Here is a 24,468-nt window from a genome sequence, read left to right on the forward strand (position 1 = left end):
TTGTGATGATCTTCTAGAGAGACATATTTGAGAATTATTGGATTAGAATACTCTATATGTTACGTAATTAAATCTCAACCATATATTACAAATGTAAACGTGGCCAATTGAGGAAGTTGGGTTTAAATACAGTGTTGAACATATATTTGTGTTGGGCTTCTAGAGAGGACACAATTCGTAGTTCTTGAATAAGAATATATATATATATGTACGTATGTATATTAAATCTTAACCATATATTACAAATGGACGCGTAGTTGATTGAGAAAAGTGGATTTAAATTCAATGTTGAGCTGATATTTATGCTTACATTCAAGAGACATGCAATTGGTAGTTATTATATATATGAAAAATTAAATTTTAGCCATATATTGTTTACATATTCACGCATGACATCATGAAAAGTGAGCACAATTCAACTTAGCATTAGATCTAAATTTCTAGAAGGATATGCACAAGTAAATATTGAGTAGGGACTGTTTAGGAGCACGATTTTGAGGAAAATAAGTTATAGAAAATTTGGCGAATGATTTGTAATTTTTTTTTCTAAATTTGTACTGAATTTAAAAAAATTAAACACAAAATCAATTAAAGCTGCGAAACTCGTTTTCCTGATTTTCAGTAATAATAATCCTTGTTTTCAAAAAATGATAATAAACATATACGGCTTTTGAATTCTAATAAAACTGAGGAATAAATGATGTCTGTCAAGCGTTATTAGGCGCTTAATCAATTTGTTTTGGAAAGTAGAGGGTGGGAGAGAGATTAAAGGACTGGTTTAATGTCACACGTCAAGCATTGTAACACGGTTTAAGAATTAATAACATTGAATCTTTATATGAATATGGGCAACAAATTAATGTCGTTGAACAATAACTTTGATTATGTCTCCATGTTAAAGTCTAAAACTGGGGACTCTCATTACACAAAAAGAATGTTGCACCGTTTAGACAGCTGGGAGCATGGCCAGCATTTTAAAGTGTGGTAGATTTGTTTCTGGTTCTTTAAATCAAGACCAAGATTCCATATATCTGTCAGTAAGTTAAAGATATTACAATTTAGAATTGTAAGTTAGATAAAAATTATGGGCTTGCAGTTTTGGAGATTTGCTGTGATCATTTTCTTGTTTCACGGCTTCTGTTTCGCAGAGAAAGGTATGCATTTTAATTTGTTAATTTTTTTTTTCATATATAAATTATCGACACATATATGTGTTTTATTAATTTAATTTTCATCATTTGTCTAATTTCAACATACATAATGCAGCTCCATACTATACGTTTGTCAAAGATGCAACCTCAGCTCCACTAATCTCGTACTACGACTACATAATCGTCGGAGGAGGAACATCGGGGTGTCCTTTAGCAGCAACCCTATCGCAAAACGCCACCGTTTTACTCCTCGAAAAAGGGGGCTCCCCTTATGAAAACCCTAATATTACAGACACGGGCAACTTTGCCACCACCCTTTTGGACCCTTCACCTACATCACCTTCACAACAATTCATCTCCGAGGACGGTGTGTACAACGCCCGTGCGCGTGTCCTTGGCGGCGGGAGTGTCATCAACGCGGGGTTCTACACGCGGGCGAGTTTGAGATACGTGCGAGAAGTGGGCTGGACAGAGAGCTTGGTGAACAGCTCTTACGAGTGGGTTGAAAAGAAGGTGGCGCATGAGCCACCGATGCTGCAGTGGCAATCCGCCGTGAGAGATGGGTTGCTTGAGGCGGGGGTGTTGCCCTACAATGGGTTTACGTTTGATCATATTTATGGGACCAAGGTTAGTGGGACAATCTTTGATGAGGATGGACATAGACACAGTGCTGCTGATTTGTTAGAGTATGCTGATCCTGAGAAACTTACAGTTTATTTGCGTGCTGTTGTGCAAAGGATCAAGTTTACAGAGACTGGTACGTAAATTAAATTTATTTGATCTTGTGATCTCATTAATTTTCTTGCATCTAACTAATTGTTATACATATTATATATATAGAAGCTGGCTATGCAATTAATTAAACAACAAACTGTGATTTTTTGTCTGTAGACCATTAAGATTTTTCTTCATGCGTATATACATTTACTAAATTTATTATCAACATATACAAATTGAATATTGGGTTTATTTTAGAGTTGTTATAACTATGTACTAAGAGAATTAAATACTTCAATTTCTGTCAAGTTTTGTAAAACTGTTTTCGAGCAAATGGTTTGTGAAATGAAAACGAAAATTTCGGGTGTGTGTGTGTGTATAATTTACGCTTTGTAGACTTGAGAATGGTAGTTTTAAAACAACTTTTCAAACATGGTAAAATATTCTAATTTCTAAAGGAATTTTTATTTTATTTTTTGAAAAACTTTGAGAATTTTTTGAATCAATTTTCAACGTACCTCTATTAGTTTAAGTATAGGTTTATATTATTTTGATCACGTTCTTTAACTGAAGCACTTAAAATATTTAGGGGTGGCTCAACCCTTTATGAGATCTTAGGCAAATTGATTTAAATAGGTCTTCTTAAAAATTTAAGGTAAAGCATATGTATTAACTTTATTATAAAAATTAATCATTTAAGATCAATTTTCCTATATTTCTAATATATAAAATTATTAATTAATTTTTTAAAATTTTGCTAACATTTCTTTCTCAAATGATAACATAATGTAGCTCTATCTTAAATAAATATAAACAACCTCATGAACAAAAAACAAAACTATTTTCGAAAATAAAAACAACACCCAATGAACATAATATATTTTCAAAAAGAAATAAGACAACTAAATAAAAAACTAGTTAAAAGGAGAATATAGAGAAAACAACCGGAAAATTTGAGATGAAATTATAAATTAACTTTGATGGTTTTAGGTTTTAAGCATTAACCAGTGGCCAAGAAAAGAAGAAAAAATAAACAATTGATTTTTTTCTAAAACATTATTACCAGTATTAAAAACAACAAACAATGAACAATTATTGTAGAAATTGACAACAATAACTGATTAACATGATAATATTTTTCATAAAGAAATAAGAGAGAATTAAATAGCAAAACTAATTAAGAATAGAGTAGAAAGATAAAACCTAAAAATTTGATATGAAATCACAAATTAAATTTCATGATTTGAGGCTTAAAGCAGTGACTAATGGTTGTAAAAAGCATAAAAAATAAATCGATAATTATTTGTTTCTAGTAATGCATTTACTGTGTCATTGTTTGAGGAAAAAAATGTTGTTAAAATGATTTTTTCTTTAAATAGAGGTTTAAAGGGAATAAACAAAGTTTTAATTAAAATTTATTAATTTAACATTACATAGAGATTTTATAGGGACTAAAACTGTTAATTCTGAAGATATATTTATAGGGAAATTTATTTAGGAAAAGATAATTATAAAGTAAATAATAAAATAAAAATTAATAAATACATAATCATGATTGAGTTAGCACCTATTTAGGAATTTATATATATATATTTAAATATAAAATAATAGACTTAACATAAATTTGGGGCCTTACTTTATAGTGGGGCAGTGGACAAATTAAGTTTATCTCAGCATCAACAGCCACTTCTGGACATATTGTTCTTCTTTCTAAATTTGTAAATGGACCCTTATCTTTCTTATAACGCTCACTATGGTCAAGTTAAAGATTACTGTTATATAAACTTGATTTTTTAAGAATTAGCAAATATAAGATATTATAGTGTTGTTTAAATCGTTTTGATCCTTGTTCTAGGGAGAGCAAAGCCAACGGCTCACTGTGTAACTTTTTATGATCATGTTGGAGCAAGGCATAGAGCATGCCTAAACAATGGAGGGAAGAATGAGATAATCTTATCAGCTGGTGCAATCGGAAGCCCACAGCTGTTGATGCTGAGCGGCGTCGGACCCGCCAATGAGCTTCGGAAACGTGGCATCAGAGTGGTGGTGGACCAGCCTAACGTGGGCCAAGGGATGTCCGATAATCCGATGAATGCCCTCTTCGTTCCCTCTGCTCGCCCTGTTGAGGTCTCATTGGTTCAAGTTGTGGGCATCACCAGGTTTGATAGCTACATTGAAACAGCAAGTGGTTTAAGCCTTGCTCCCTCTTGGGCTCAAGGGCTAACCAGAGACTACAGCTCGTTCCTAAATAAGGTCCTTTTCTTTTTCTTTAATGAATCCGCCAGGTCCTTATTGCTTCCATAGTGTTTGCAGTTATGAGTCTCAGAAGCTTTGCCAACATTTGGGCCAAAATTTGAGGTTTTTAATTGGTAAAACTTTCGGCCCAGTCAGACCCACCAAATGAAAATAATTTGTTACTTTAATTTTAAAAATAACTTTTCTGCTTTCGAGAATAATTTTTACAAAAAAAAAAAAAAATCCAACCAAACTCATTTTCTAATGTTTTTTTTAACACAAAAATTATCATCGAAAATAAATCTTAGCTACTACTAAATATTATATTTTCTTGAGATATCGCTTATCAAACCTGCGCTTCAAAGAGTTTTTTATTAGGCAGAATTGCCTAAGAACTAAATAGAATGGATTTTATTCAATTTAAACCTACGTAAACAATCTTTAGAATTTGGCCTCTGCAACTTTGACAGTTTTTGCATTTTATACACCTCTTTTTAGACTTCAATCTGTAAAAAGAAGTTTTATTTATTTACTGAGGACTAAGGTGTGTGTGTTTTGTAAATCCATTTAACAAGTCGTAATGTGAAATGTGAAATGCAGACAGACATACCCTCATTGGTGACACCAGAAACAGTGGCCGAAGCAGTAGAAACAGTTAACTCGTATCTCAATGGAACAATAAGAGCCGGAGTCATAGTAGAAAAGATAATGGGGCCGAGGTCCACAGGCCACCTTCGCCTCCGAACCTTGGACGCAGACGATAACCCTTCAGTAACATTCAACTATTTCCAGGAACCCGAAGACTTGGTAAGATGCGTCCAGGGAATGCGCACAATCATCGACGTTTTGAATTCCAGGGCCCTCTCCAAGTTCCGATACCCCGACGTGTCGGTGCAGGAGTTGATCGATTTAATGGTGAACATTCCCACAAACCTCAGACCGAGACACGTCGTTGGTGCTTCAATTTCCTTGGAGCAGTTCTGCAGGGACACTGTGATGACCATTTGGCATTACCATGGCGGCTGCCAAGTTGATAGAGTTGTTGATCGCGATTACAAAGTTCTCGGTGTTGATGGCTTGAGGGTGATTGATGGTTCCACGTTTTATAATTCCCCCGGAACGAATCCTCAGGCTACTTGTATGATGCTCGGAAGGTGATCATTTATAATTGTAGAAGAAACTGTTTTGTTTTGTTATAATTGATTTGGATGAGATATTACTGAGAATTGGATGCTGTTTTGTGGTGCAGGTACATGGGGTTGAGGATTCTGCAAGACAGAGACAGGATTTCCTTTTAAAAAAAATTATAAACTGAAGACTTAAAAATTGGATTTGAAGTTGGCTAATTATTTATGTTAATTAATGGAATTATGCATTGGTTCAGTCATGTTGAAGGATGTATATTAGAGTTTTAAGTCTTGTTAATGACTTTAAGAAGTGGGAGGGAATATGCAGATTATTTCATTGCTATGTTACCCGTTACTTATGTGGTAAATGAATAAAATGTATTTTTTTTTTGTCTGAACCACGAAGTGGTCTTGAGTGGGCCCCAACTATTGGAAGCACATTTAAACTTGTACCACAATTCAGATTAATCTCCACTCACACCGGGTCAGCTCATAAAAAATAAAGTACTGGCCAAAGTAGTGACTCCATACGAAAGTGGGACTTGAATTCCTGACCTCTCTTAAGGAATGAGAGTGCCGAACGCCCGAACCACTCACACCAGCCAACTTCGGTTAATAAAAAGTATTTCTTTCAGGGACATAATAGAAAGAAACAAAACTTGTTGGGTCAAAAAAATAAAATATAAACAACAGTAAGCTAGAATAAAAATAACAAATTTAATTTCTCAATTGATTTTTGTTCGGCCTTGGGGTCGTTAACACACTGAAGCAAAATGAGCACTTTCTTATCCTTTTGTAATATTTTATCATATACTAGAAATTCCGTTTGATGAGACTTTGGTAGGTGTGAATCGCATTGAAATAATTATAGAATACTTTTGTGCTAAGAACGAGTCCACTAATATGAGGGTCTTACACGGGGTATACAAAATAATTGTTACCTACTGACTGAAAATAAAATAAGTAAAAGAAATTCAATTCAAATAGCATGTTTTTTGTTTTATTTATTTTTTTTCCATTTACTGAATATAAAGATGGGCCCAACATGGTCACAAAACTCAACTTTATAGATATTATCAATTATTTTCTTTATTTTTGTCCTCCATGCCATGCGAACTTTTTTTTTTTTTATTCCCCCACCTTTGCCTTTTTCTCACATAGAATCGGTAGTCAAACCTCACTTTAAATAAAAGTTGACCTTCTTGTCATCATAATTTCTAGACATGCTTGGTCCCAAAAATTTTTTTTTCCAAATCAATAGCCTAAATCAATAAGTTATACATTAAAGTCTCTCCACAATGACACTTTATATAGGAATAGTCTTCACATTATTCATATAAAATTTTAATTTTAATTAATAAAAATAAACTCTACATTATAATAAGTGATAATTTTTCTAGATCCCATAATAATAATAATTGGTATATTGTAGAGATATATGCTTTATTACATTAAGGTTTAAGATGGAATAAAATATATATTTTAAATTATTTGAAAAAAATTATTTATTTCTTAGACTTTTCAAAATGACTTTACTTAATCCAAACACTAAATAGATTTATAATTATGTACTAATTTTTTAAGTTATGCCTATCTCATTTGTGATTGTCCTTACATTAAATTTAACGTGCTCTATTAATTAATTATCAATATAGTGCAGACTCACTTGCACTAAAGATATTAGATTATAACTTCATCTCATTCAAAAAGAAAGAAAGAAAGAAAGAAAATTGTACCTCCACATAATAATAAAATTAATTTAGTTATCATATTATGACTATTGAGAAGTTTTACTATAATACTTGAGGAGGATACTTATTGTATAACTTTTCTACATCCGCTCTCCATTTAATAAAATTTTGACTGCTAATCCCTTGTATTTTCATTTTCTTTGATTCCCAATTTATAATATAGTATTATGTATATTATGAAAAAGTTTAGGGTGTCGGAAGCAGATACTTGAGTGTAACAGAGAATTACAAGTTTTTAATAAAACACGTAGGGCTTTGTACCAAACAAATGCAGGATTGTGGGTATACTCTATATGTATTTAAATACTCGATGAAGATTAAAAATACATATATATTAGAATCGGGTGTATCATATCTGAATATGCACTAATAAACTAGCAAAAATAGCTGTTAAAAAGAAGAATTGAATAATTTTGGCATAACCAAGCCATTTAATTAAAGTTTTCGGAGTGATTATAGGAAAAGATATGACATTTGGCAGGGAATCATTTGATAGTTTATAGGACAGCACTCATGGCCATTATTTTTATACAAGCAATTTCAGAAACCTTCAACAGGAAGCAATTGAGAAGCATTATAATTGATAAAGAAGCTCTTTTTGTACAGCAATGATACTATTGCCCGGCCAACATAAAAGCGGCTTTTGTCGTCCACTTCTGCTTGTTGCTTTCAATTTTCGCCTCCTTCCCATCAAACAACACAACTCAGATATTACCTTCAAAGAATAGCCATTACAACTGCCTTGCCAGCTACTCCTTTTAGGCTCCATTTGTTTTATTCTATTCTATTTTATTGTTTTAGAAGGTTTGTTGTCCAAGTATTTAGTAAGATATTTGTTACTTGACTTTAGCAATATCACTAATCATTTCCTATTATTGAAAATATAATAAATAAGAATAATAACGAATAATTTTTACTGGACAATTGGTAGTGTTTACCAAACCTCTATTAACTTTTTCTTGATTCTTAAAACTTCAGAGCAACACGATACCAAATGGCGTATAGTTTACAATTTATCATTAAGATTTTCTAAACACATGCATCATCGCCATTGTTCATGTTTCACAAACATGTTAGTAAACACGGGAATTGTTTGTGATTAGACAAACTTTATGATCAATTTGAATTCTCTTGAGCAAGACTTTCTTGAGTGTATGGCACTATGGTGCACTATGGTGACTGTGAAGTGCTCATGAGTCATGAGGAGCAAAATTTGACCAGACTTATTCAATGGGTTTACACCATGCCCACATCAACCAGACTTATTCAATGGGTTTACACCATGCCCACATCAACCAGCAAGTATGAAAGCAATCAAGGCAAAGTAAAACAGATGCTGTTGTCTAAGCCAATAAAGACAAAATAATAATAATAATAATGCTCCATATAAGCGATGAAATTTGATTGAAAGAAACAAGAAGAAAGAAAGAGAGAAAATGCAGTCACCTTGCTTGAGAGAGGTCTCACAAGCATGTCTATGCACCCACGGTGGCTGCTGTCCGTCTCCTTTCTTCAGCTTATCACCTGATCCCCTCCACAAAGTCTCCAAGTCCAGAAACACTTCTGCGGATTGTCGCCGCGACTTTGCAGCAGTAACTGCTTCCTCCATCTTCCCAGACACTCAATTCACCAACCATGAGTCTCTCCCATCTTTGCAACAATCTTTAACTGAATTCACAAAAGCCTACCCTCAGTACTTTGATACATATCAAATTGACCAAATACGAGCAAAAGAGTACTATCAGCTCTCGCTCTCCAATCATACCTGCCTTGATTATTTCGGTATTGGTTTGTTTTCCTATAACCAGTTGCATAAACAGGAATCTTCTCCTTCTCATTTACGGCCTTCATTGCCTTCTCAAAATTTGGATATTCCTTTCTTTAGTGTGTCATACAAGACAGGGAATCTGAAGACACAGCTGCTTCATGGAGGGCAAGAATCAGGATTGGAATCCGCAATGAAGAAAAGGATCATGGACTTTTTGAATATTTCAGAAAATGATTACGGTATGGTGTTCACAGCAAACAGAACATCTGCTTTCAAACTTCTAGCAGAATCTTACCCCTTCATGTCCGTTAAAAATCTTCTGACAGTTTATGATTATGAAAGCGAGGCGGTGGAGGCAATGATAAGGACCTCTGAGAAAAGAGGAGCCAGAGTCATGTCAGCCGAGTTCTCATGGCCAAGATTGAGGATTAATTCAGAAAAATTGAGAAAGATGGTTGTGAGCAAGGGGAAAAAGAAAAAGCAGAGGGGGCTTTTCGTGTTCCCGCTTCATTCTAGAATGACTGGAGCCAGATATCCTTATCTGTGGATGAGGATTGCGCAGGAAAATGATTGGCACATCTTGATTGATGCTTGTGCATTGGGACCTAAAGACATGGACAGCTTTGGCCTCTCCCTCGTTCGGCCCGATTTCCTTATTTGTTCCTTCTACCAGATTTTTGGAGAGAACCCATCTGGATTCGGATGCCTGTTTGTCAAGAAATCTACAGTTCCAATTCTGGTAGATAACACGAGTTCAGGGATGGTCAGCCTTCTACCGGCAAAGAAGCAGCTCTGGTTAACGGACGAGTTTTCAAGTTGTGAAACAGAACCTGAACAGACATCTAAGTCTAAGCAAGAAAAAGTAGCTGCAACAAACACTTTCTCAGGACCTATGTCCATTGAAATGCGGCAGTCTGGCAAATTGGAACAAGGAGAAATCTCCGAGGTACGAAGGGCTGAAGCTGATTCTATCCAACAGAAAAATGCCAATACGAATGGAGGTGGTGGCTCAGAGATTGAATGCAGGGGTCTGGACCAGGTGGATTCATTGGGACTGACAATGATTAGTAGGAGAGGAAGGTGCTTGATCAATTGGCTGGTGAATGCTTTGATGAAGCTTCAGCATCCCAACACAGAAGGGAATGCCCTAGTTAAAATATATGGACCAAAGATACGGTTTGATAGAGGACCTGCATTGGCATTCAATGTGTTTGATTGGAAAAGAGAAAAGATTGAACCTGTACTCGTACAAAAGCTTGCTGATCGAGAAAACATTTCGCTTAGCTATGGATCCTTACATCACATTTGGTTCTCAGACAAGTATCAAAAAGAGAAAGACAATGTCCTTGAGAAAACAGACAGGGAAGCAAAGAGCAAGAGTGATAACAATAGGAAAGACAAAGCCAATCTGGGAATCACTGTTGTTACCGCTTCACTGGGGTATCTGGCCAATTTTGAAGACGTTTACAGGCTATGGGCTTTTGTTGCTCAGTTTCTGGATGCAGACTTTGTGGAGAAGGCCAGATGGAGATACACAGCTCTTGATCAGAAGACAATTGAAGTCTGAGAATGCAAATTTCCAAAACAACAGAACGGTGTCAAATTATTTCTTTTCTGATTTTGAGTGTACAGAAACTCTAAGTAATTTTATGATCCTGCACAGGATATATGATGCATGCACTTTATTGTACACTTTCCTGCCCAGGTCAGTACTTAATTAAAATATTTGAACATACATGGCTGCACATTTTGCTTAATACAGATGACACCACCAATGTACCTATTTGTTACAGAATGCCCTCATTGCATACGACAAGGCTCCAATTTAAAGCAGGCACTCTGCACTTGGGAATATTTAATGCACAAGTGATCTTAGTAGCAAGCCATTTAATTCAACTTTCACCTTAATTTTCTTTATAGTTTTTATACTTCCATAACTAGTAAGTTCAACAACGACTATGTAAGTATATAAACTGATATCTTAAATTTTCTTGAACTCATTTGGTGAAAACAGGAACTTCTACCAACTGAAAAAACAAAAGAAAAAATTCATAGCATAACTGGTAAAATAGAAGTCTAAGAAAAATTATTTAACTAAATATTTCAACCCTATTCAAGGTGGATCCTAGGGATTGGCCTTACCTGGGTCTTCGGGCACAAAATGAATTTTAAATTTGATGAACTTAGCTTTCACATATCAAACATCTATACTAATTTAATCCTGATTGCGCCATAGATGTCTTGTAAAATAATAATATATTAGCATACATGCATATAAACCAAAAGCTAAATCCTAGGGTGAAAGTTTGCAGCTAAATACACAAAAGTTGTGCAAGCATGAAGAGGTTTACGAAACTACATATATATAAATATTTGTATTGACTTAGAATTGTGAAGCTTGCTTTACAATTTAAGATCTTGAATATGTCCTGCTAACTTTAAAATTTATGTTCTTGGATATTTCTCGAATGTGTATTTGCTGCTTCTATTGTCTCGACTAATCTTTATGCTCTTTATCTTATGCTTTTTCTTGTTCTTCCAGTCTTTGTGCTCTTCTTCTTTTCTTGCTGTTCTTTTTTTTTTTTTAATACCCAGTATGCAGCCCTTTATATAGCTTGTGGAATGTGACATGCCCTTGACACGTGCAACGCCTTCTATCGTCCATATTTATTTATCCTATACAATACAGATTTTGAGAATGTTGCATCAAAGACATTAACCAAACCATGAAAAAGCCCTTCAACTTATTATGAAAAGTAATCAGCAGAGAGACATAAAACAAGCCTCAAGAAATTAGGATTCATTTTTAGTTGAGCTTTTTCAAAGTAAAAGATAAGTTTATAATTGGTCGTTATTAGATAAGGACGTAGGAAGAGTTAAATATTTACGCTACGCAATTTATTAATTGACTCCTAAGGTAAAATCTTTGAAAGCTCACAAGAATTAATATCTTAAGAAGACTAGTATATATATGAACCTTCAACAAAGACTAGTTTTTGGAACTTGAAAATTCATGAACCCACGTTCTGGAGCTACATGAGGCAGTACTATATATTGATTCATCTCTCACGAGCATTTCATCAAACATAACATGGCTACCACCATCGTAGTCGCCTTCTACGGAAAATATGTACAAGTTAGTTTTATGACTTGTAAGCCATTGAAGTTTCAAATATCAAAAGCTGTGCTGAACATACTGGTCATTTGGGCCCGCGTGCCTCTATCAGTGAACCAGTCCTTGTAGCCATGAAAAAAGGAATGCAGGCCCAAATGTAGTTTCAAGATTATTTAAAGTTGAATAAAATCAACTCCTAAACTAAAATAAAAAAGACAAATTAATTAAAATTAAAATTAAAATAAACAACGAGGACCATACTCTTATTTTTTACAAATTTTGTGTCACCTGTGTTTTAGTATTAGTGGATAATTAAGATTTAATTACTTTTTCTTTTTAATTTATTAACCACTAATCATATTAACAAAATTTACCTAAATGAAGATTAGATCAGAAGAAAATCTCGATCCGACGACAATACCTTGCCATTGTAAATGCTGACAAGCATGCAGCTTCTATAAGTATTTATTCTCACAACATGCATAACTATCACTTATTTCTTAAAAATTTTGAGTCCTGTGTCCCAAAACCTCATTGCCAACGTTGCTGTTGCTGATGACACGTGTAGGCCCTGGAAAAGCTAATGCCAGAGGGTTTTTGCTCGTTCTTAAAACAATGAGTGTTTACCTAATCAATTACTACTTAGTCAAACCATAAAGGCATGACTGATCGTTTTTCGTACAAATTCGACTTTTTGAGTCAAGTAAGATCCTCACTCATTGTCACCATGTCATTTATTTTCATATGTCACCACCATGTCATTTATTTAATAATTGAGACTTTTGGAGTCAAGCAGCTATAGTTTGTAGCATTATTTAATAAACCAAGAAACTCTCCGGCCAATCTGGATAGTTGATACTAAACGTTTAGCATACGGGCAAAGGCTCACCGCTCACCTAACAAGCTACCAACAGCCCAACAACATTAATCACACTTTAAATTGTTAATGCAAAAAAAAAAAAAAAAATGAAAATTTGCAAGATTGGAAATGATTTCTTTGAATAGCCTTGATATTTTTTTGGTACCATTTTCAGAAAAACAAATACTTGTTGTCTTAAAAAATGTCGAAGTGAATGAAAAAAAAAAAAAAACCAAATACACCTTTAAAAAAGAGTGGAAACTATTCTAACTTACCCAGAACCATTCTTATTAATTGTAATATTTCTTGTTCCCAAAAAAATCTAATTTGAAAAAGAAAATGACATAAAAATTTGTTAGGTTTTAGTTAGGCAAATGCTCAACCATACAGCTAACAACAACTTAATAACGCCAATCTCACATTAAATTGTCATTTGCCAACCATACTTTTTAGCAGTCTAATAAATTTTCAGGTAGACTAGTTTATATAAGAAGGTTCAAATTCATTCTACGCTCAAACATTTATTCAAACATTTATAAATAAAGTTATTTTAGTAAGGGTATTGATATTTAGATTAAATAAATAAATAAATAAAACATTAACGAAATGAATTAGGTCCTCTTTAGAATTAAAGTACTGTAATTTTTAAATTACAGCTACTGTGGAAAAAAACTGTAACTATAAAATAAAACTTAATAATATGTAATAAATATAAATTTTAAATAATAATTTTTTAAAAAAATTATTAAAGATATAATAGATTTTTTATCGTATAAGTAAAAAATCATATCAGTATAACTTCTAAATTACAACAGTTACTATTGACTAAATATTTTAATACTATAATTTTCACATGCACAACCTCAATCCCAAACGCACCATTATAACACCGCGCTAACACCACACACAAGATTTTTACCAACCTTTATTTATTTATTTATTTAATTTTTTGCATTTTTCTTATAGCGATCCTACCAAAATAAATTGTAATTTAATATACTCAATAACAAAAAAATAATTATTAAATTTAATCTGCAGGTTGGGTAGAATTTTGCATAGCAACGATGAACACTATATCATTATAAATTTATAATAAATAACGTTAAATAATGATGAAAAAAAATAAAAATAAAAATTCGTCGTAAATATTACTAACCTCAGGGTCAAAATTTGAATCGGGTCGGTCCTATACTGAACTGCGCCCGCCGTTCTTTAAACCGTACCACGTTGTCTGCGCATTTCGAGTTCGACTTGGTTACACACACACTTAACTTACACGTTCACTCACGACGCACTCGCAGTCGCGCAAGCAATTAAACACACACACACACACTCTCTCTGTCGCTCTTCTTTTTTATTTATTTTTGGTTATTTCTCTCGATTTTCTCACTCGTATTCTCGGTGTCCAAACGGGAATCAACTCCGAGAAAGTGAAGGAAAAATGACTTCTTGGCATCCGAAAAATGTCGGAATCCTCGCCTTGGACATTTACTTCCCTCCTACTTGCGTTCTTCAGGTGCAAAATTTTCTCTTTTTCTTGTTTAATAATCCCTTAGCTGCGTTGAAGTTTTTCTAAATACTGCGTAAACTAGCTCCATTATGGTTTAAGAATTAAGATTACGCATGTTGAATATTTGAAAATACTCTGCATCAGAAAATGTTTGAATTTTGTTTTGTTTTTGTTTTTTTTTTTTTTTTAAAATGAATTCAATTTGTGTTGTTTTAGTTTTCATTTTTTTAAAAACGAATCAAATGTGTGTGCTTGGATGATGTTAATCATGATCATTTGAATGGGGGCTGTAATTATTTATTTTAACTAAGTAGCTTTAATAAAATAGTGAAAAAGTTTCATGTTCGCCAAATTAGAAAGAGTATTAGAAAGTATCTGAAACATTGGAACTGGTAAGGTTTTTTGTTGGTGTGTTTTGTGAGCATTCCCCCCACCCTCCAAAAAAAAGCGCTTTTAAAATCTTTTTCTTGTTAGAGGACTTAAAAGTTGAATTGCAAGAGCACTTACCAAGAATTATTACATCATAAAGCACTTTACACGCTCGTTTAACATAAAAGGTGCTTTTAATTATCATGAATACTAAATAGACACTTTACCAAGAATTATTGCAAGAGCACTTTACCAAGAATAATACTAAATAGACACAGATGTACTTTTTTTATATAAAGCATTTTTCATGGTAATAATAGTAGATTTTAAGTACTTTCCACAGTAACTGGAGGTTATTAGATGTTTTTGTTTGTGCATGTGATATTATTTAGCAGATAGTTCCATTGCATGACCAATTGGTGCTTTTTTTTTTCCCCCCCAAAAAAAACATTTTTGCTTCTTATTTTGTTATGTCAATATTTTCAAGATAGAGTGATGTGGTTCATATTTCTTATAACTGAGTTATCTTTGTTCTAATTCTTTTGGCATTTATAGGAAGCTTTAGAGGTTCATGATGGGGTGAGCAAAGGGAAATATACTGTAGGTCTTGGACAAGATTGCATGGCATTTTGTTCAGAGGTGGAAGATGTCATCTCAATGAGGTTAATGATGCTCGCTTATCATTTCCTTGTGCTTAGTTTATTACTAACAATTAACACCCTGAAAGATGAGCATAGGCTCTAGTACAACTTGAATGTGTTAATTATTTTTAGTCATGTTGTTTGAGGCATCCCTTTCGGAACATTCTTGTATTACAGCCATACTTTCTGTTTACCTGCCAAGTGAACGGTTCACCATCTGAACGAATGTATCTGAGGACAGAAAAATATTTTGATTCAATCATTTCCCTTTTTTTAGGAAAGTTTGCAGAATCTAATGGTTATAAGCATGAAGAAATGTGTAATTATGTTTATTTATATTATAGGAATTTTTTTTTAACAGTGTGGCAAAATGTTAGAGCTTTTTTGTTAAAAAGAAAAAACTTTTTTATTTTTTGGCCTTTTCTTGTGAAACTATCCATTGATTGTGATGTTGTTGCTAGAACTTCAGTCATAGCCATACTATTTGAACATGTCGATTTTGATGGTTTTAGGTGTTGTTGGGACTCTGAAGGACTTTGAATTGCATCTAATATCGTTACTTATTTACTCGATCATATATTGCGTAGTGTGTTTGAATTGCAAAATTTTACCTGACTGCACTTTCATTTATTCATTGTTGTCTGAAAGGCCCTGCAACAAGGGGATTGTGGTGTTAGCCTTATTACCCTTAATTTTTATGGCCAAAAAACCTGCTGGTCAGGACTCTCATTATTCATTGACGTCTATGTTTTCTTTCAGTTTGACAGTTGTTACCTCCCTTCTTGAGAAATATAAAATTGATCCAACTCAAATTGGACGACTTGAAGTTGGCAGCGAGACTGTCATTGACAAGAGCAAATCAATTAAGACCTTCCTAATGCAAATTTTTGAGGTATTTCTCCTTTTTATTCTAAAAATTTTATATTTTAGATTCAGGTAATCTTTTTGTTAAGTATAACTTTCAGCACTTGATAGTAATTTAAGGTGAATTTCTGTTGTCGTGAACAAATTCTTTAACTACTGGCATAAGCCTAAGGTATGAATAGCAGAACAACTGGATTTAAATTTAATATAATGACATCAGCTATCAAATCCAACGTCTTACATTTACTACCCAAAAAAGGAGTTTGTGACTATAAATATGTTAGCATTATGGGATACTAGGGTTGATTAATGCAAGCTGACTGAGCTTTCAGAAGGAGTATACTTGTAATGCTTTCTATTAGTCTTGAAGTACCTTTAAGAAACTGATGTATAATGGCTCTCAATAAGATGAAAATTATAATTTTTTTTTCCTCCTCTTTAGACTGAAAACAGAGCATTGTTTTGTTTTTATAACATGTATTCTCTTACCTGCCCATTGAATTTACTATATTGTGTATCCTAGAATCTTTTGCATGACATGAAATAAACAGTTATGTCATTCCTCGCTGTAATATGTAGTATCTTTGTTTTTTCCTAGTTTGGTTTTCCTGTGAGTTATGCACCTTACACTAACTCTCATAAGGAACAGAAATATGGAAATACTGACATTGAAGGAGTTGATTCAACAAATGCTTGCTATGGAGGAACTGCAGCTTTATTCAATTGTGTGAACTGGGTGGAGAGTGCTTCATGGGATGGACGCTATGGACTAGTTGTATGCACAGATAGTGCGGTATGATTTCTTTGGAAATGCGGCTAGAATCACTTCTTCACATTAAAATTAAGTCTAGAAAAGGAAAGAAATTACTACGTTAGTGTTAGTTGATTCTTGAATTGCGGCCTTGTAAAACCTACTAATATTTCTTATCTTATGAAGGAAGAATCATATGAGGCATGAACCCTAGTATCCAAATGTTTGAAGTCATGAAGAAAATTTGAACTATTTTAAGTTTCATTCTATTGACATTTGAATTCCAATATTAATTACGGGAGAATACATCTTTTGCAATCCTGAGATAATCTGTTATGGAAACTTTGATAGCTTCTATCATGGGTACCAGCATTAGTCTTCCCAAGTTACTCAATCTAAACTAAAATTCTGCACATTGATTCACTAGGATTTCCTGGCTTTCCCAATAAGGAATTTTCTGATTCAATTGAAGTTCTTCAGTTCTTCAAATAGTACATCAATGAGGTCAATTTAATGCTAGATATCAAAGAGAATTAGCATCTTTGTGAAATGAAAATTTCCATTTACGGATTGTGAAAAAGTTTCTCTTTCTAGTAAAAAAGAATCAGTGTTAGGTTTTAATTCCCCTTCATTATTGCAAATTTTCTGCAACCATCAATTTTAAGTAGCACTAGGTTTTAATTAATCCAAAGTGAAGCCTAGGAGTATTGGCTATTAGTTATTTGACTTTAATGTAATGCACGAACTTGACAATTTGATTCTTTAGTCATAGGGATGTTGATTTAATTTTAATAAAATGCCTTTGTTCCAGGTTTATGCTGAAGGGCCAGCTCGGCCCACCGGAGGAGCAGCTGCCGTCGCCATGTTGATAGGGCCTGATGCTCCTATTGCTTTTGAAAGCAAACTTAGAGGCAGTCATATGTCTCATGCCTATGATTTTTACAAGCCCAATCTGGCTAGTGAATATCCAGTAATGCTTTCCCCTAATCTATCAGTCTCTTTCTCTTATTATAAAGATCTTGGATTTGTTATCTGCATTTGTATTTTTGCATGTGATTATTTCCTGATATAGCGGAAGAAACTATATTTGTTAATGTGCTTTTTGTGTATGATTTTTGTTTGATTACCAAATCTATTGAGACAAAGTAAAAGATAAATGCGCAATTGATATTATTCATGTTTTATGTGTTTATGTGAGAATTGCTACTTTATACAAATATAAGACTTTCTATTCTTGTAGTGGAAACTTGGGTGTCTAATAGACTCAAAGTGCACTAGCTGTTTGGGAGCTACTGCTATTTAAATATACTAGTACAACGAGATTATGATGTGCTTGTCACTTGGAACTTTCTTTGTATGGTTAAATAATTTTATTTGTATTTGTGGTTGTAGGTTGTTGATGGAAAGTTGTCACAAACTTGTTATCTCATGGCACTTGATTCTTGCTACAAGTATTTCTGTCAGAAGTAATAACCACTAATTTTTACAATTCTTTTCTCTCTGGAAGGAAGATGTTCTCATCTAGCTGTGCTGCTAGAAGCTCATAAAATTCTGCTTTTCATAGGTTTGAGAAATTGGAGGGTAGGCAATTTTCAATGTTGGATGTTGATTATTTTGTCTTTCACTCTCCATACAACAAGGTATTGATGTTTCCCACTCTTGGGGATGTTATTAAATGCTGTGGAGCATCTCAAATTAAAACTTTAAGATTCTTAACTAATATCTTCTTTCTGAAACTTTTACTGCAGCTTGTGCAGAAAAGTTTTGCTCGGCTGTTCTTTAATGATTTCTTAAGGAATGCCAGGTTTTGTGTCTCACTCTGGTTTGCTTGTATTTATCCAATCTCATGTAGAACATATTGGAATGCTTTTTGATAAAATGGATTACTAATATTTTTAACAATAATTTAATTTCTATTAGCACTGCAATTGCATTATAACACCACGATTTTAGTAATGGGACATTTAAATTGGCTTGGAGGAAACCAAAGGTTGTTGTTCCTAAAAGTAGAAAAGAAATAACTGCTGTGTAATTTCCCCATGCCGTTTATAAGATGATATTTAATACATTTCTTAACTAATCTTCCTTTGGGGACTAATAAACGACATCAAATAGAGTACCATAAATGAGTATTATATTTGGCAGTAATCTAAAGAGCTCTCCTAGACTTTAAGATGCAGATACCATTTTCATGAGATATTAGATTTATCTGATAAACACTTATCAGTTTTTTGAAATATTTTCTGGAAAGCACATCAGCTCTGTTGATGAGATCGCAAAAGAAAAACTAGCCCCTTATTCAACCCTATCTGATGTTGAGAGCTATCAGAGCCGGGATCTTGAAAAGGTGAGTTACCATTCTGATTGTCCCATTAATAGGGTTGGTGCTCTGTGGGCTCATGGTTGCTTGAGGTGAAATTTGCACTGATCAAATTTCTGATCCAATCAAAGGCAAGCCAGCAAGTTGCAAAACAACTTTATGATTTAAAGGTGCAACCATCCACCCTTATACCAAAACAAGTCGGTAACATGTACACTGCATCTCTTTATGCAGCATTTGCATCCCTTCTTCACGAAAAGCATAGCTCTCTGGTATTGACCTTTTTCACTATCTTTTATGTGTAGTTTGCCTTCCATATGTTGAGAATGGGAAGTTTTTATTAGGAATACTTCGTAAATGTTGTTGTATCCGTTGGATTCAGGAAGGTAAGCGGGTAATAATGTTTTCATATGGAAGTGGTCTAACTGCTACAATGTTCTCACTCCAACTTCAAGAAGGCCATCGTCCTTTCAGCTTGTCAAACATTGTGAAAGTGATGGATGTTCCCGGGAAGCTGAAGTTGAGACATGAGGTATTTCTTCCTTTTGCAGATATATAATATAAATCTGGGCTCATTTTAGAAACCCTTGTAGGGCAAGCAAAGGCCTACAACTGTTTCCTGCTGGTCCTTTATGTTGTTTTTGGTTCAAGGTCATGTTTGGATGGTAACATAAAGCATTGAAACAGTAGGACAATGAGATTCTCTTTATTGAAACCAAGTGGTAAGCATGCTTACATAATCAATTTCTGGAATTTAAAAGAAAAGGAAGTTACTATCTTTTTCTTTTCCTTTCACCTTTGGTCACTGCATGCATGGAAATTATAGTGTCCAGTTTTCATACTATAGTGGTCGAAAATCTAAACACGTGAGTCTGTTAAAGAGTTATGCTGTATTGTCAGCCTTCAGTTTCTCTTATCATTTGCTTTACTACAAGATGCTTGTAATATATGATCATCCACTGCAAATAATTTTGGTATTAGGCATTGTTCATATATTGTATTCTTCCTCGTTCTTGTTGATGTACGACATTTCCATAAAATTAGTGTAGTAATCTTGCAGTTTCCTCCTGAAAAATTTGTCGACATAATGAAGCTCATGGAGCACAGATATGGGGCAAAGGACTTTGTGACAAGCAAGGACAGTAGCCTCCTGTCACCGGGCACCTGCTACCTAACTGAAGTTGATTCAATGTTTCGGCGATTTTACGCCAAGAAGGAGAACACCTCCAATGCTGCAACCTGTGAAAATGGTGCCAGTTAATTAACATCCCTGACATCTGGAGGTAACAAAGCCATTGCCTGCCTCTACCGATCGCTTGTCATTATCTTGAAAGACGGTAAAGCTTTTTAGACAGCATACACTGAAACACAAATATTATTACTGGTGAAATAGCTCAATGAGCGTGATCAGAATTCTCCATCTCCAAAGCTGTGTCACATTATTAAATTATTATCATATTGTTATTACGAATAATTTTAGTGTTCTTTCTAAATCCACAAAGTATTGTTTGATTGCTCCGACTCGGCAAAACTTTTAAATAAGAATCAATTCTGGCCGACCCATAATACCCAAATAGGAACTTTACATGTTACTGCACTAATAACGTTCAAACATTAACAGGTAGGACGTTGGATATTTTTCTTGGAACTGCCTAATGTAGTGATAATGGCCAAACTCCACCTAAAAAATTTCAAGTCCACAGAAATTGGGAAAATTTCAAGAGATAAATCACCAACGCAACACTTTATCTAATTTAATGGAGAAATTTTTAATAAATTAGAGATATTATGTCAGCCACGTTAAAAATAAATAATATTATAATATATATTTATATTTATTTTAAAAATTTAACATATAAATAATTATCATATTAAATTTAACTATACAATTAGGTGTATTATATCTGATCTATTTTAAGCTTTCTCAATTTGAAGGGGCCGACTTTTTAAAGATGGGATCCACCACGTGTCAACATCACCGGAACACTGAGTTAGGCGTGACTTTTCCAGCCGTCGATGCGTTTTCCACTATAAATAAATAGGCACTGGAGGGTCCCTCTCTTTGTTCGGACTCACATCAGCAGGATAAGTGGGGCTCTCTTCGTTTTCTAGGGTTTGTTTCTCTCTCTCTCTCTCTTCCCCCCCCCCCCCGCTCCCCTTATTTCTCTTTCCACTGTTACTTTTCTGTATTTATTTTTAATAAAAATCTATTTCCATGTCCTTTCTCTATTAATTTTTCAAAAAATAAGATTCAAAACACAGTCAACGTACCATTTCTCTGTTACATATTAGTAACTATTTTAGGGTTCTATAGCCTGATAGCTTTGTTTCCTCTCGGCCAATTCCTTGTTGATTACTTTTGGGTTTTACCATTTTGGGTTTTCTTGATAGGTTTGTTTTTCGTTTATTCAACACGGAAGAAATTAACAACAACGAAGAACAGAGCAACAGCAACACCTCCAAAAATTTCTCACGGTCAGAAACATCAATCATGGACCCACAGCAAGAACCAACGGTCCCAATGAAAGAAGAGGCACTAACGGACCCAGAGAATCAAGAATTCGATCACTCTGCTTTGCAGCCAATGGGCCTCGTTCAAGTCCCCATGGTACCCGCAGCACCACCAATCAGCCGCTCGCAGAAGCTCGTACCCAGACGCCCTTCCAAAGATCGGCACACCAAGGTCGAAGGCCGCGGCCGTAGGATTAGAATGCCCGCCACGTGTGCGGCCAGGATCTTTCAACTAACCCGCGAACTCGGTCACAAGTCCGACGGTGAAACCATCCGTTGGTTACTGGAACACGCCGAGCCAGCCATTATTGAGGCCACTGGCACTGGCACGGTCCCCGCTATCGCCGTTTCCGTTAACGGAACGTTAAAGATTCCCACAACGTCTCCAGCGAAACCTGCCGGCGAAGAACTGCCGAGGAAACGGCGGAAGAGACCGTGTAACAGCGAGTTCATTGATATTAACGAACAGCACAGCAGCAGCAGCAGCAGCAGCCAAAGCTCACTCTCGTCCGGGCTGGCACCAATTACACCCACAACGACGTCGTACCATAACAATAATATTAATAATAGTATCAGTGCCGGACAAGGTTTTGTTCCGTTATGGCCAATGGGTGCGTTCATGTTACAAGCTGCACAATCTGGCGTTGTCAGTTGCGGCACTGTGTCTAATCAAGCTCAATTATGGGCCTTTCCCGCAGCCGCAACGCCCATTTTTAATCTTCAAACTAGACCCATTTCGAGTTTTGTATCCGCAACAGCACAATCAAGTGAAGGGCAGGGCTCTGATGGTGTCTTGGGTTCGTGTTCGTCAAGCGGTACTACTACGACTGCTACGACGAGTGCTAGTGTTAGTAACAGTGCTACCACCACAACTTCAACTACCCAGATGCTTAGAGATTTTTCTTTGCAGATTTATGATAAGAAAGAGCTTCAGTTTCTTGGCAAGCCTGCTGCTGCCACTACTTCTAACCAGCAAACTACCTGTTCAAAGCCTTAGATTTTTACTTGTGATGAATATTCGATATTTAGGATTTAAGGGCTGATTTTTGTAATCTAGGCATGTAGCTACCGGCTAATGCACAACAAGAACGGAACAAGGTTCCTTTTTTGTTAACCCATCATCCGGATTATTATCACAATATCGATTCAAGTCCCCTCTCGTTTTGTACATTTTCTTTTGCCTTTCTTATCTTTTCTTCCTCGTTTGGCAAAATAATATCTGGTTTCCCTCAATGTTTAGAAACATCAACAAGTAAATGACTCTTCGCGACTTTACAGGGCATGGAAAGTCTAAATATCGCTTGCAACCGGAGCATTACTCATGTCAACTCAGTAAATATTACTAACAAATGCAGCATTACTCGTGTCAAATCAGCTTTTTAGCGGAGTCTTAATGAGGGGGCCAATATGAAAATAATTGCAAGAAGAGTGTGTTTAATTGTGGTTTCATCAAAATCCGGACTAGATATTATTATCCTATTTAAATATGGGTAATTTTTAAAAATCTCTCCGGAGCTTTGAGGCGGTTGTAAGTAGATAGTAAAAATTATTTTATTTGTAAAAACTTTCGTACTATTAGTTAAAATTTTCATTGACTAACTGTTGATTTTAAAAAGATAATATTACCCCCAATAATAATTTATCCTCAATAATAGTTTACGTCAGTTAAAATTTCCTTAAAATCTTAAAAAAATAAAATTACAAACTTAAAAAAATTATATTTTATATCAAATAATTAAAATTTGTAATTTTATTACAAACTTTAAAAAATTACATTTTTATATCAAATAATTAAGATTTGTAATTTTATTACAAACTTTAAAAAATTACATTTTTATATCAAATAATTAAGATTTGTAATTTTATTACAAACTTAAAAAAAATTATTTTAAGATTTGTAATTTTATTTTTTTAAGATTTTAAGGAAATATCAATAACTTGATCATGGTGAAAATAATTGTTTTAATTACTTATGAAATTGTAAATATTTAGAATTATAAATATTGAGGGTAATATTATCTTTTCAAAGTCAACAGTTAGTCAATAAAAATTTTAACTAACGGTAGAGGGCCTTTTACAAATAAAATGATTTTCACCATCTACTTACAACAACCTCAAACCTCAGGGAAGGTTTTTAAAAATTACCCATTTAAATATGTTTATTTTAAAAAGTTGGAACACGTGATAACGGAATTGCACGTGCAAGGTGGGTCGTCTCGTGGGGTGGGGGGGTCAACCAGAAAGGTGTGGACCAAGATGAGTGGTTCAATGTGGGCCACGAGTTGTTATCACGTGAAGACGGCACGTGGTCCGAGGGTTGTGGACCCACCCGTTTTTTCTGTTATTTATCCTGCCATCTTTAATTGATGGTCCCTACCTAGCCGTAGGGTCTACTTTTTTTGGGGCTTTCCAGGCTGGCCCCACTGACACGCGTCGGTGACTAGCTGTTTTCTGGAACCTTTTAGTTAAATCAAAACTGACACGTGGATTCATTATTGATAACCTCAGTTGTTCCGTGTTGCGTTCTTATCCTAGAAGCAAACTTGAGATGAGGATACGATGCATCATCAGAATATATTTAATTACTTAAATATTTTATTTAGAAATTTAAGCTATTGTTAAAACATTCAACATACCCAATTAGTGCATTTGAATGAAATGGGAGTTGAATTTACATGAACTTGAGCATGAAAATGATGGTGATTTATCTGATAAACTTCTTTGCAATTTATAAGAATGGACGCCAAATATAGTCGTAACACATAATGATAGAAATGAA

General features: G+C 34.4%; 4 protein-coding genes across 9 annotated transcripts; all 4 read left to right on the forward strand.

The window, feature by feature from the left end:
• The first annotated feature begins 729 nt into the window (after window positions 1–729).
• On the forward strand, window positions 730–5,621 carry LOC102611629 (protein HOTHEAD). The gene is made up of 5 exons (XM_006490235.4): window positions 730–1,154; window positions 1,267–1,908; window positions 3,724–4,121; window positions 4,704–5,257; window positions 5,353–5,621. The coding sequence occupies exons 1-5, from the start codon at window positions 1,085–1,087 to the stop codon at window positions 5,399–5,401; spliced, it is 1,713 nt and encodes a 570-aa protein (XP_006490298.1). The 5' UTR covers window positions 730–1,084; the 3' UTR covers window positions 5,402–5,621.
• A 2,311-nt stretch (window positions 5,622–7,932) lies between these two features.
• LOC102611145 (molybdenum cofactor sulfurase) lies at window positions 7,933–10,482 on the forward strand. Of its 2 annotated transcripts, XM_025092287.2 has the most exons (2): window positions 7,933–8,988; window positions 9,076–10,482. In XM_025092287.2, exons 1-2 carry the CDS (start codon window positions 8,418–8,420, stop codon window positions 10,314–10,316), a joined length of 1,812 nt encoding a protein of 603 aa, XP_024948055.1. In that variant the 5' UTR covers window positions 7,933–8,417; the 3' UTR covers window positions 10,317–10,482. The 2 variants fall into 2 exon arrangements, with proteins under 2 accessions (XP_024948055.1, XP_006490296.1); XM_006490233.4 differs by having other exon boundaries at window positions 7,934–10,482.
• Window positions 10,483–13,609: 3,127 nt separating this feature from the next.
• LOC102610839 (hydroxymethylglutaryl-CoA synthase) lies at window positions 13,610–21,261 on the forward strand. Of its 5 annotated transcripts, XM_052433697.1 has the most exons (13): window positions 13,610–14,239; window positions 15,158–15,264; window positions 16,003–16,135; window positions 16,706–16,900; window positions 17,670–17,828; window positions 18,251–18,324; window positions 18,423–18,498; window positions 18,607–18,662; window positions 19,118–19,205; window positions 19,310–19,450; window positions 19,561–19,710; window positions 20,239–20,461; window positions 21,114–21,261. In XM_052433697.1, the coding sequence occupies exons 1-12, from the start codon at window positions 14,165–14,167 to the stop codon at window positions 20,437–20,439; spliced, it is 1,455 nt and encodes a 484-aa protein (XP_052289657.1). In that variant the 5' UTR covers window positions 13,610–14,164; the 3' UTR covers window positions 20,440–20,461; window positions 21,114–21,261. The 5 variants fall into 5 exon arrangements, with proteins under 5 accessions (XP_052289657.1, XP_015389513.1, XP_015389514.1 ...); XM_015534027.2 differs by lacking the exon at window positions 21,114–21,261 and having other exon boundaries at window positions 20,239–20,690; XM_015534028.2 differs by lacking the exon at window positions 21,114–21,261 and having other exon boundaries at window positions 16,751–16,900; window positions 20,239–20,690.
• On the forward strand, window positions 21,146–22,859 carry LOC102610528 (transcription factor TCP19). Its single transcript, XM_006490231.4, has 2 exons — window positions 21,146–21,291; window positions 21,570–22,859. The coding sequence occupies exon 2, from the start codon at window positions 21,670–21,672 to the stop codon at window positions 22,684–22,686; it is 1,017 nt and encodes a 338-aa protein (XP_006490294.1). The 5' UTR covers window positions 21,146–21,291; window positions 21,570–21,669; the 3' UTR covers window positions 22,687–22,859.
• The last annotated feature ends 1,609 nt before the right edge of the window (window positions 22,860–24,468 follow it).

The sequence above is a fragment of the Citrus sinensis genome, chromosome 9 (genome assembly GCF_022201045.2).
Source record: "Citrus sinensis cultivar Valencia sweet orange chromosome 9, DVS_A1.0, whole genome shotgun sequence".
Lineage (NCBI taxonomy): Eukaryota > Viridiplantae > Streptophyta > Magnoliopsida > Sapindales > Rutaceae > Citrus > Citrus sinensis.